Here is a 13,017-nt window from a genome sequence, read left to right as displayed (position 1 = left end):
TTGTTCTATATATGTACATATTTGTATGAACCTGAGTGTGTATTAGTGTCAGTATGTGTATATGTATAATGTGTTTACTTATTTATTTATATGTGTTTATTTACATATATGCATATGTGTGATTATGTATGTATTATGTGTATGTTTGTATATGTATATATGTGTGTATGTGTGTATGTATGTATGTATGTATGTATGTATGTTGTATGTATGTATGTATGTATGTATGTATGTATGTATGTATGTATGTATGTATGTATGTATGTATGTATGTATGTATGTATGTATGTATGTATGTACTTACAACCGCACCTTTAGTGAGGCATTGTGCTTTTATACTGACCCAATACGAGGACTTTATTTTTGTCGGGACATTTAAGTCCCGACAAAAAAAACAGCTAAAACTCTGTTAACTTGATGTATTTCAATGAGTGGCAGTGTTATTTTTCATGTCTCAATAATGGGGCATTACACGAACATTCAGCTTACACTAAAAAAATTCGAATATTCACCGTTATCGGGACTTTAAAAAAAATGTTGTTTTTTTTGCAAATTTAATGGTAAATACATGTATATGCTTAAGATACTGTGTTATAACCTTAGATAGTGGTCCACTTCTGTTCCAATAAAAACTTATTACCTTACACGATTTACATACACTTGCATTTTCTTGCGTTCTTTAACCGCGACTTTTTCTATAGTTTTGGCAATCACATTATGAAATTATAAAAATTTTCAAGCCAATAGGCTTTTTTTTCGTAAGGGAGCGTTTTGTAATAATTTTTAGATTTTTGTTTCTTTTTTGAAAGTTTGCTAAATTAAAATCGAAGTTATTAGTCTTTTTTTAAGATTATTTAAGTTTTTAGTTTTTTTCCCGCAAAACTTCCTTTTCGGTGAATTATTAGAGAAATCTAGAATATGCATAAAATCAAAGTAAATATATATTTTTAAGCAGTTTGATATAGATCAATATAAAAATATAACACTCTGACCTTTTTATATACACTTAAAACAATAATAAATAGTTCAATTAGCCTTAATAAATTTGCTTTTAAAATAACAACTTCTTAACACACCATTATTTGTAGGTGCCGTTTCACACCTAGTTTCCACCAACATTGATACGCATATAAATATATAAACTCGCATAAATTATTTCCTTCTAATAATGTTTTTCAATTTGTCTTAAACGATCTTCTGCCCTCATTTTTGAAGACAAGGTATACTTTCGATAAGTTTTTTTACATCAAGAAGCGGACACGAAATCTTTCTCGTGATGTATATCGAAAACGCTTTACGAAGTGATGCGTTTTCTTCTTCCGCCCAATCTTTCCAGGTTTTCTCTGACTAAATAAGAACACTAAATCATAAGCAACAACAAAATTTAATACTATATTATTAAAGCTTTATTTATGATTTTAAAACGAATTTTTCATTTTAGAAAAAAAAGCAAAGTAAATTTAATTTCAAACAAAAACCTCTTCGTGCATGTTTAGTCGTTTATTTTTTATTCTTCTTTTATACTCAACATTAATTAATTCATTTTCAATGACATTGCTATTTCCATTATCTACAACATCTTCATCTAAAAAAAAGGCCAACTCTAGCACTTTCTCCTGTGTTAACATTTGATATCGTTATAAAAAATAACGAATAAATGGCCACAACTGCCAACATTTGATAATTTGATTAAAGGGCATTACCTGCATGAATCAACGTTAAAATATGTTTAAATCAAAACTTTAAAGCGCATTCGTGGGTGCTGTTTAACACCTATTTTTTCACACCTGTTAGTCTTAGTAGCTTTATTACTCATTATATCATATTTGTATATAAAACGATACTAAGTAGTTAGCAGAAAAAAAACGTCAAATAAAAAAGTTCTAAAGTAAAAAAAACAAACAAACCATTTCCTTTAAAACCATTATGTAATATTAAATCGATTTTCTTATTTTCAATGCACTTTGCATCACCATTATCCATAGCAAGGAGAACTTTTGCTACTTTTGTTAATTCTATAGTAGAATCCTCAAGTCGATACCAATTTTGATGGACATCTTTAGTATGCCCCATTTGATGTGTAAGCCACAAGAGCTCAGAATTATTCATGTCTAATAACTGCAGAATGGTTGACAAATACTTTCTAGTTCTAGTTGGTGTAATAAGTTTTGGCTTAGATAAATTAAGCTTTTTTGTTATAGATTGTAGTGCATCCCAACCACGTAATTTAAGACAGCCTCTACCACAGGCAAACACTTAATTATTTTTTTGGGAAATATTAGCGTAATGCCTTGAGCTAATTCACAGTCTGACTGCATCTACAACTTCTTCAGTAAAAATAATAGGAACTAATGCTTTCACAGAAGAACCTAATTTAATAAAATATACAAGATAAAAAACATCATTAAAATTGTAATGTCTGAATAAAAAATTTTTATTTCCGAATATAAAATTAAACTCTTAATATCTGAAAAAAATATATATAAAATAAGATGTCATTAAACTTTTAATGAGTGAATAAAATTCCATAACTCTCCTTCTTTTTTTTGCTTTCAATGAAACATTGTTTGAATCGTTCTGCAAGCTTTTTTTCTACTGGATTGTCTAAAGCACCGATGTCAGTTTGGCGTTTCCGCCTACCTTTTTCTACCATATTCCAATCTGGTAGTGTTAACTTTCCAGCTTCTCCACCTTTCCTAGCATTAAATGTTAGTACTCTTACATAAGTAAGTTTACACAAATGTATATATTCATTAGATGTACGAGTTCGATTGTTTAAATACTTGGTGATTTCACTAACACAATAATTTCTTAAAACTTTAATGTCACTTTCTTCCGGCAACATTTCTGGTGCATTACCTTTTTCTTAAATCATATACACTGCGTGTATTGTTTAATAAAATGATGTAGACAGATTCCATTAGCTCTAAAAAATTTCAAATGTTTTCAACCATGTCTTGTAAGCCTAGTTTCAGGTACTCTAACTTGACTATTGTAGCTAGAATTTTAATGAATATCCTATTCTTCAATAAGATGGGGATTTCCAATTTTTTTAGTCCACAATAATCTGCACAAAATTTCATAGAAGAAAGAATGTTATCATAGTTTTTTGTATTCATTTAATCTCTTGCAGATGCATCTTTTGCATTGAATTGTTTACTGTATTGCAATAAAAACTTTGCTAAAACTTGAGGTGCGTAGCTTATATCATGGTAACGGTCTCTTTCTTTCTTACCAACTTCTACTGCTCCATAAGTCAATAATAGTTTATCATTGCGAATAATTAGGTGAAGTTCATCATGTTTCATAGTTGTAAGTATGTGCTTATGTACAATTCTAGCATTGCTGGTCAAACTGGATTCTCCTACTAATATACGAGAAGCTTTTATGTAACTTATTTCCTTGTTATCACTGCCACGCCTAAAACAATTTAAAACATGTTCTCAAAGTTTCCTTGCTCGGAAGAAACCATAACAATATTCACAAGGCAATTGCTCATCATCTTTGTTGACTGTACATTTTCTTACAGATGTTATTTTTTTAGAATTTTTAATGTTATTTATATTTATATTAAAATCACCTTTCCTCTCTATATAGTCTTTATAAGTCCACATATTTCTTCGCTTTTTGCTTTTTTTTTGGATAACTTAGGGCTTCTATAACAAGTTCTTTATGCTTATGAATATGTTTTAAGTGCCTTGGGATTTTAGAAAGAAGTTTTTAACAATAAAGACAGTAGTGTTTCTTATGCCCATGTTTGTGTCTGGATTCAATAACTATAACAACAACTATAAGCTTTATAATGATACTAAATCGAAAACTTTTAAAGTTAAATACAAAAGCTATTACCATTGTTATTGTCAGATGCAATTTCATCATAGGAACTTTGTATCCTGTTTTCAATAAACTGACTAACTTCTTCTTTGTTGCATATTTTAGATAAAGAAATGATTTAAAAAAACAAATTTGAATAAACTTAAAAAAAAAAATTTTTTTCTAAGTTTATACAAAAATACCTTTTCTAATAAGAATTTTTTCATTTGGTATACTGGGTAATTCATTATGGATAACATCAATAATATCAGATTCACTTTCTTATTCTGTGGTACCAATATATTTAGGAATATTGAAATCTGAGTCTCTTGAAATCTGTCATCTTCACCAGAAGACTCCTTTAAAATTAAGTATTATAGTTTTATACGTCTACAAATTATATATCTATATATATATATATATATATATATACACATATATATATATATATATATATATATATATATATATATATATATATATATATATATATATATATATATATATATATATATATATATACATAAAACTTATATTAATAGTTATACTTACTTCGTTTGAAGACTGAAGAATCTAAATACAGTTTGAAAAGTTAACATAAAGAGTTAAAAAAAAACCTTCAACAATTTTTTAAAAAATTATATATGAAAAAAATTAAAAAATACTGTGTTAAATTTTTTTTTTTAAACTAATGTTAAAGAAAAAACATGAATAAAAAATAATTTCATTAAAACAAATAAGATAATCAGTTAGAGCCCAAACCTGTTTATAAAATAATCATCATTCCGCCATCATCACGCAAGGAGCTATCTAAATCCTAGCAAAAAATATAAAATCTGTTTATTAAATATAACATGAATTTAGAATTTCTAATTTTCGGTGGTTTAGCGCTGTAAAATACTTACTCCTAAATTTAATATGCTTAACTTGTATTACAACCACATATCATTGTTTAAGAGTTAAATTGAGTTTCAAAAAAAAAATCATAATATTCTCAAATATGTTTGTCATACAATGTCAATTTTAAAGTATTTTGTCTACTATTTTACTCAATTATAAAAAGTAAATTTATGTAAAATTCATGTGTTCATAGAATAAACTAATAAAACTTCATAACTCTCAGTACATTCTTTTACTATCTTATTTATCATTATGCATTTTACTAGAACTATTTTACCAACAACAACAACAACAAAAAAAACTAAAAATCAATTTTGCTGCTGAAAAATTTTATTTTCAACTTAAAATTATCTTTTTGCTGTGGTTATTTGCTGGTTACTTAAGTATCTTTCTCTCCTACTTTGTATTTTAAAATCTCACCAGTTCAGGCATTCTGTAGTTTATGCACTTTGACTAAATGATAAAAAGAAAATTATTCAAAATAAAATCGGAAAACTTTTCCAATAATAATTTTTGTTTTTTTAATTTGTAATAAACTCCATTGATAACACTGATAAACAAATAAAATTTTATTGTGCACATCTTGTTAACTAGGTGGTTTTTTAAAACAAATTAAATATGCTGATTTCAAATATGCAAACCATTTTTCACCATCACGTTAAGTTGTAAAGTTGTATTACAAACAAATACCATTTTTAAAATCTCTATGAAAATACGCTTCTTTTGAGACCCAGGTTGACATACTTTTAAATAACTTTTTTTTCTACAATATTAGGGACTTTACCTTAAATACTAAAGGTTTGAACCCAAATATCTTTACAACTTGACGGGATGGTGAAAAATGGTTTGCATATTTGAAATCAGCATATTTAATTTGTTTTAAAAAACCATCTAGTTAACAAGATGTGCACAATAAAATTTTATTTGTTTCTCAGTGTAATTAGTAACAAAAAACATTGAAAATCAGAAAAGAGTAAAAATTTCAGAATAACTGAAAAAAATTATAACTTGATATACATTTGTTGCTTTGTAGTTTCTTTTTTAGGTGTGCTTGCAACTATGCAAAAATCTATAGAATGAAAAATATTCTGCAATTCAACAGCTTTCTAAATAATTTTAGGAATTAAGAATAAAAACAAAATATCAATAAAATTATTACATACTAATGGTAATTTATGTAAGCTGTAAGACACTTCTGACCTTTTTTTGTCACAGAACTCATAGACCTTAAAGAAATTAAAAACAAAAGGTTTATATATGAATATTTTTGATTTTAAAATGTATTACTTATATTGTAAAACTAAAAAGCATCTCGGATCAGATTCTAATTTTCCTTAAGTAATTTTTTTTATTTTTTATTTTTAATTAAAACAATTCATTAAAAAGCAAATAAAAAATAACTGAAGATATTAAAAAAAAAAAATTTATTTGTAAAAAATTATTATACTTATTAATGCTTCAGTCGTTCATGTTCAAAAAAAAAATTAAACTGCCTTTCTTTTCTTCATAAATTTCTTCTCTTCTTTCACCCTCTTTTATAGAAGTGAAAACACCATATCCTGAAAACAATTTATATAAAAATTTCAATTCCCATAAATTTAAAATTAACTATAAATGTATTCACTTTTGACTAACCATTAATTGAATTGATTTAGTATTTTTTTAAATAATCTTGATCCTTTTTTTCTATACAATATTTATATGCAGTTGGATCGCATTCTAAAGATGGCTGTACATTACAATTTATCATTCATAGTTTAAAAAATATTGTTTTAATGTTTTAGTATTAGTGCATAAATTTCTATGGCACCAATACCAGGACATATAAAAACCAAAAAGTTTGTGTTAACTATATTTTGCTATGCATTAGTCTTTGTAATGTTGCAAAACGCAAGCAAATTTGTTAAAAAACTACTTTAGGCTTTCCAAATTTAAATTGAAAAAAAAAAATTAATAAGATCTTCTTCAATTTCCAAAAAAGTAACAAGCAACAAAATGACTAGTTACTTTGTTAGATCTCATTAATATCATTATATATTATTAATTTATGTAGAAATTATAAATGTAGACTCTGCTAATGCTAACTATGATATAGCTAATACTATAACATAATATTAGAATTGATATAAATTGACTAAAATATTAATACAGTTGATACTTTTAATTATAATATAATTTATAGTAACCTATGTAAATTATAGTAAATACATATGCAAATTATAGATACTCTAATAATGATAAATAAGTTTCAGTGCTTAAAAATATTTTAAGATATAAAAAAACAAAATAATAGGGTAAACAAAACAAAAAAATTACTTAAATACTTTAACTAAAATAGAGTTTATTATCACCAAAAATAAAAGGAGCCTTGAATGGTATTAAGTTCAAAATCATACGTTCTGAGCAGAACGGATTGCTCAGAACGTATGATTTTGCCGGAGTCTCAGTTACAGTGCATCATAAAAAGTATTTTTTTTAAAGAGATTAGAACAAAAAAAATCTAGATCTCTGGTGTTTAAAAAAAGATGAATGTAACACCTGACAAATAAACATGTTTAATTTGACTTGAATAAAACATTTAATTTTAATGAAATAGGTTTATAAACACTATTACTGAGACTTATTACCTTTTTTGCTAGATTTTGTTTTTGACTTAATCTATAAAAAAAAATTTTTTTTGATGCACCATAACTGAGACTCTGTGAAAATCATGAATTCTAAGCCAGTGTAAACTTAATAATGGTCATACTCAACCATTTCAAATTTAATAATGGTCAAGATTTATAAGTACTTATTTTAACTATTATTAACTATTTATAAGTTACTTATAAATAGTTAATATATATATATATATATATATATATATATATATATATATATATATATATATATATATATATATATATATATATATATATATATATATATATATATATATATTATTTTTCTATATATATATATATATATATATATAGAAAAATAATATATATATATTATTTTTCTATATATCTATTTTTATTTTTCTATATATATATATTTTTATTTTTCTATATATATATATATATATATATATATATATATATATATATATATATATATATATATATATATATATATATATATATATATATATATATATATATATAGAAAAATAAAAATTCTAATACTGTTTTAAGAATTTATAAATTAGTTTTAATTAAATACATTTAATGCATGTATTACAGGTAACACTTTTTTTAAATGCCCTTACTGACTTGTAAATATTATCTATTTTCTAGATTTTGTTTTAATCTTTTTGAGAGAGATTAAAAGTTTGAAATTAAAATTTGAAGATTAAAAGAGTTTCTCACAAAAAATAATTTTTGAAGCACCGTAACTGAGACTCAGAGAGATGGGGAATCATACTTTATATGTAATTGTAAACTTAACAACTGTCGAGACTCTTTTAATTTCAATAAGTATATAAAAATAAATGTTCCATTGTTTAAACGGAAAACATACATTTAATAAATTATTTTTAATTAAGTTTACTAACTTTAATTCTTAATTGCACTTTTATCGGTACTACAAGTGGCATACTCTGAAATCAGGGTTGTCATCTGTCAAATATGTCTGAGAGATATTTTCTGCTGACATAAAATATGTCCCACATATTTTCTATCGACATATTTTGACATAATTTTATGTCTGAATTATTTCTGCTGACATAAAATATGTCAGACATATTTTCTATGTAAATATGTTAACATAATTTTATGTCTGAATTATTTTCTGCTGACATAAAATATGTCAGACATATTTTCTACGGACATATTTTGACATAATTTTATGTCTGACATATTTGCTGTTTGATATTCTCGAAGAAAAAATCTATCTAACAAATTTGTTGCGCATTTCAGCTTAATTTAAAGAAAATAGTCTAACAAATTTGTTGCTTTTTTGCTTCATTAAACTTTTATTTTAATCCCTATAAGCAAATATCAGTTGTTTCATAAAGGTCTATTCTGCCCTTTTTAGCGATCTATCGCTTGATAGTATTGACTAATATTAACTAGTATTGACGCATCATTTGATAGTATTTGATAGAATTGATTAGTAGGGATGGTACTTTTACTTGTTTTGATGTAAAAACGCGAATTACTTTTACGCGTAAATTATTTTACATAACTCATATAAAAATATATAATTTACTTACTTTCAAAAGTAATTCGTTTTTTTTTACATAAATTATATAACGCGTAAAACTTAATTACTTAAGTTTTTTAAATGAGTAAGTGTTACTTGAAAAAGAAATTTACTCTTACAAGTAAAAGTTATTTACGTTTTTAGTTTTACTTGTAAATGTAACTTACTTTTAATGGTAAGTTATGTAAAGTAAACTACTTTAAAAAGTAATTTTGGTTATATTTACATATAAAATTTACATCGAAATGTAATTTACTTTTTAAATGTAAAAAAAAAAAAAATTATGAAATAAACTTACGTAAATATAATATTTAAAAGACATAACACTTACTTTACAAAGTAAAATAAAACTACACCGTAACAACAAATTACTTTTACGTGTAAAAGTAAGTAATTAGCAAACACAGCTTACACAAAAGTAATTTGAAAAAAATTGTTATTTACTTTTACAAATAAAAGTAATTTTTTTCTTTGAAATTTTATACTTTACTTGGTAAGTAAGTAAAAAGTAAGTTATATTATTTACTTTTTCAAAGAACAGTCATTTCATGTTGATTTAACATAAATTTTGAGATAGGTAGCGTATTCAAATCTATTGCCAATTTTTTTTCACGTATATCGTAAAGGATAGTTCTATTATAATTAGGGGCAAATATAGCCTATACTAGAAGTATTGAGACGGGCTCCCTGTCGCATGAGTACTAATAGGGGCTGCTAAATAGTCATTGATTTTTTATTTCTTTTTGTTTGTTTAGCAGATTAGGTTAATAGCCATATTGAAAGTTTGTCGGGGAAAGACGGGGAAAGGGGGCATAATTTTTAAGCTATGGGTAAATCATGCATGTGTAAACCTTCCAGCATTTGTGTAAACTTGATAAAAGTACAAGTTGAAATTGTTTTCAGAGCACTGGAGAGAACTCCACTTTTTTGAATCTTTTTTATTTTATTTTTACTTTATCATTCCGGCTTTACTTTGATTTTACTTTATCTTGAAAGCATTTGTGTAGTCCCGATGAACGCGCATGTTAAATTTGTTTCCTGGGCAAGGAGGCCGTACCCTTACTTTGTTTCTCTAATATTTTATTTTTCTTTAAAGTTGGGGTTTATAACTTTTTAGAAAGTAAGATTTTTTGCATAAAAGCTTTGAAACACTTTTTTTGATGTATTTGTTTCAGTATTAATTTTTTTTCGGGAGGAAATAAGTTAGTGGCCCTGATAAAAATTTACCGTAAATGAGCCGGGCATATTTGTAGTTATGCTGCTTTTCGCTTCTATTATTCAGCGTGGTTGTTGTCAGAGCCGTCCCGAAGAGGTCTCTCATTGGGTAGGGGGGTCGTATGTGTTATTTGCCAACTAGACACACACGCACACAAAAAAGGGTCCTCGATATTTGATATTTGCCAACAATACTTCAAAACTTGCCAACTAAATGTACAAATGTGCCAACTCAAATGCATATATAATAGCTTTGGGGTGGGGGATACCCCCTCACCCCCAATCGGGTCAGCACTGGTCAGCTCTGGTCGAAACAGCCACTCAGAAATAAAAACTAATTTTTTTTGTTTATTTATTAATCATTTATTATAGCTATTCATAAAACTGTTGTCTAGAATGAACTAAATCCCATTAGTCTATTGCAGACAACAATTATTCCTTTACTATTCTTTTATCTAACAATTATTTGAGTTATTCATTTCCAGAAATAACTTTTATTTTGGTTAGATTGCTTTTTAACAACTACGCTGAATAAAGGAAGCCTAAATACAAAACTTAGAATAAAATTGCAAAATGTAGAGCCATTTCCAAAGCAAGAACATTAAACCAGACAGTCTTTTAAAAAAAACTTTCAAACAACTGATGTAAATAACATCAAGAATAATTTGAAAAAAAAATTAAAGTTAAAAAAGTATAAATGTAAAAGTAATTAACTTAAAAAAAACTTATAATTTTTTATAACCATAACAACCGCTTATTTTAATTTATTTAATATAGCGTATTTAGTAGGATGGTTCAAAAAAGCACACTTTCAAGTTTTCAAAAATTATATGGTCGATTGTGAAGAAAATTGTCTTGATCTTATCATACAGATGAAATAACATCAAATTCTTTTTTTTTAGTAAACTTTTGTTACATTTTTTGCTTTAAATTTTCAAAAAATTTAAAGTAAAAAAAATAACAAAAGTGCAAATCACAATATTTAAACAACCAGATTCCAATTACGTATTCAAAATCAGGCCGGTAGCAAGCTTTTTGTTTTTGTTTGAGAACTTAACTTTATGTAACGACATGGAGCAAGCTCCAAACATTTATATAACCATGTTTATGTAAAGCTTATCAAAAGTATTGCGATAATCGGAGTCTGTTAAAAATAAAACCTTAAAATGTTGACTTCCCTTTTATGCCATTAGTGTGAGAGTGATGAGTTTATAAGATTTATAAATACATTATTTTTAAATTTAAAAATAAATTTAAGTTCATTAACAAGTCTCTAATGTCATGCAGTAATCTCTTAGTGTTCAAAAACTATGACCATATAATTTTGAGCAACCTCCCCAATTATTTAGGGGATTTAAAGGGGATTTGATAATTATCAAATAAACTTTTTTTTCAAATAAAATTTCGTTATTGGTTTTTTTTTTGTTTATTTTATTACATAAAGACATTTTTTAATGCAGTGATGGATTTTTAATTTTTATAATTTTGTTTTTTCTAAGTTTGCCGTTACAAGTTATTAATTTTCTTTTGTAAAATATAAGAAAGACAGGGAAAAGTAGAAGACAATAATAGTCTTATTGCCAAGCCCTTAAATATTCGTACATAATAAAGTCATTAAAAACTTGTCATTATAAATTGATGATCATGTATTTTTCTGAAGTTTGAGTTTAATAAGTTTATTTTAGTTGACAATTAAAATTTTGTGTTTTTTGGGAATATATCTAAAAAGTTAATATATGTGTTGCTGAAATACCAAATTCTCTGTTTTAGTATGTTATTTTAGAAAAAGATGAATCTTTTTCTAAAATAACATACTAAAACAGAAGAAATATTACATAAATAACAGAAATTTCGAATAGTTTTATTTTTTTAACATATAAATAAAATGGTTTAAAAAAATTTGTATCCATGAAAATGAAAATTTAACAAAATTACTTTAAATGGATTTAAATACAAATATTTCGTGGTATTATACAGCGTTAAAAGCGATGTCTAAAAGTTTCATAATTTGAAAATGCGGCCATTCCTTTTATCACCAAAGCTATTAAAATTACTTAATCAACAGCCTCTTTAACTAATAGTATTATTAATAGCTACGTACAAATGAGGTCTTTTAATGTGTTGTTAAAAACCATGTTAAACTCGTTTAAAGACTTTATGGTAACCAATAATATAATGATGTCTAATTGCGTAAACTCTGTGATGTAATATTAATATTATTATAAAACCAATGATTTTGATTAATAAATATACTTTTGGCAAATAAAACTTACTGAAGTGCCAAACTTAAGTATGTGCTTGTTTATATCACATTAGAATGTTTAGGAAAATGTTGAAACATTACCCTTATTTGGTTTAGGTGTAAAATTTATATAGCCATAACCTTTGAATTTTGAATTTTAAAACCTATCAACTTAAACTAGTGTAAGAAAATTAAAAAGAAAATGCTACTGATATGATGCCCTCACATTTGGGGTTATGCCCTCACATTTGGGGTCAAGATGGTAAATGTTTCAGGGTTTTTTTTTTCCAGGCTTTAATCAATTTCTTAATATACGTATAAATCTTTACTTAGCTACAGTTCGGGTTGTAAGTGTATTACACAGTGTCGTAGCAAAATATTTTTGGCCAGTAGGCATAAAAATTTTTTATCAACTTGCGAATCCTTGTATTTTATGAACATCCACCCCACTGTTCAGTCACAGTTTTTTTTCTGAATTATACAGACTACTAAACGGTTAATCTATAATGTAAAGTAAAACAATAAAAATAAAAACTGCTATTCGATATTTTTTTTAAAAGAGAACAGTTAGTTTGACCGAGCTTTCAATACCATTTCTAAAGTTTCGGTCACTATATACATTCCAATCAAAAATCCGCAGAAAGGATGTTGAGCAAACAAAT

The 13,017-nt window shown here is 25.7% G+C and overlaps 1 protein-coding gene across 1 annotated transcript; it reads right to left on the bottom strand.

Moving 5' to 3' along the window:
* Window positions 1-944: 944 nt before the first annotated feature.
* LOC136090716 (uncharacterized) lies at window positions 945-9,308 on the bottom strand. The gene is made up of 12 exons (XM_065817575.1): window positions 9,230-9,308; window positions 6,161-6,272; window positions 5,877-5,939; window positions 5,731-5,782; window positions 5,134-5,166; window positions 4,576-4,630; window positions 4,366-4,386; window positions 4,017-4,172; window positions 3,850-3,921; window positions 1,908-3,776; window positions 1,479-1,585; window positions 945-1,347 (listed from the first exon to the last, which is right to left on the bottom strand). The coding sequence occupies exons 10-12, from the start codon at window positions 2,107-2,109 to the stop codon at window positions 1,204-1,206; spliced, it is 453 nt and encodes a 150-aa protein (XP_065673647.1). The 5' UTR covers window positions 2,110-3,776; window positions 3,850-3,921; window positions 4,017-4,172; window positions 4,366-4,386; window positions 4,576-4,630; window positions 5,134-5,166; window positions 5,731-5,782; window positions 5,877-5,939; window positions 6,161-6,272; window positions 9,230-9,308; the 3' UTR covers window positions 945-1,203.
* Between the last annotated feature and the right edge of the window lie 3,709 nt (window positions 9,309-13,017).

This window comes from Hydra vulgaris, chromosome 14 (genome assembly GCF_038396675.1).
Source record: "Hydra vulgaris chromosome 14, alternate assembly HydraT2T_AEP".
In the NCBI taxonomy this organism is placed as follows: Eukaryota; Metazoa; Cnidaria; class Hydrozoa; order Anthoathecata; family Hydridae; genus Hydra; species Hydra vulgaris.
The sequence above is the reverse complement of the archived record's forward strand: the minus strand, read 5'-3'. Positions and strand labels throughout refer to the sequence as shown.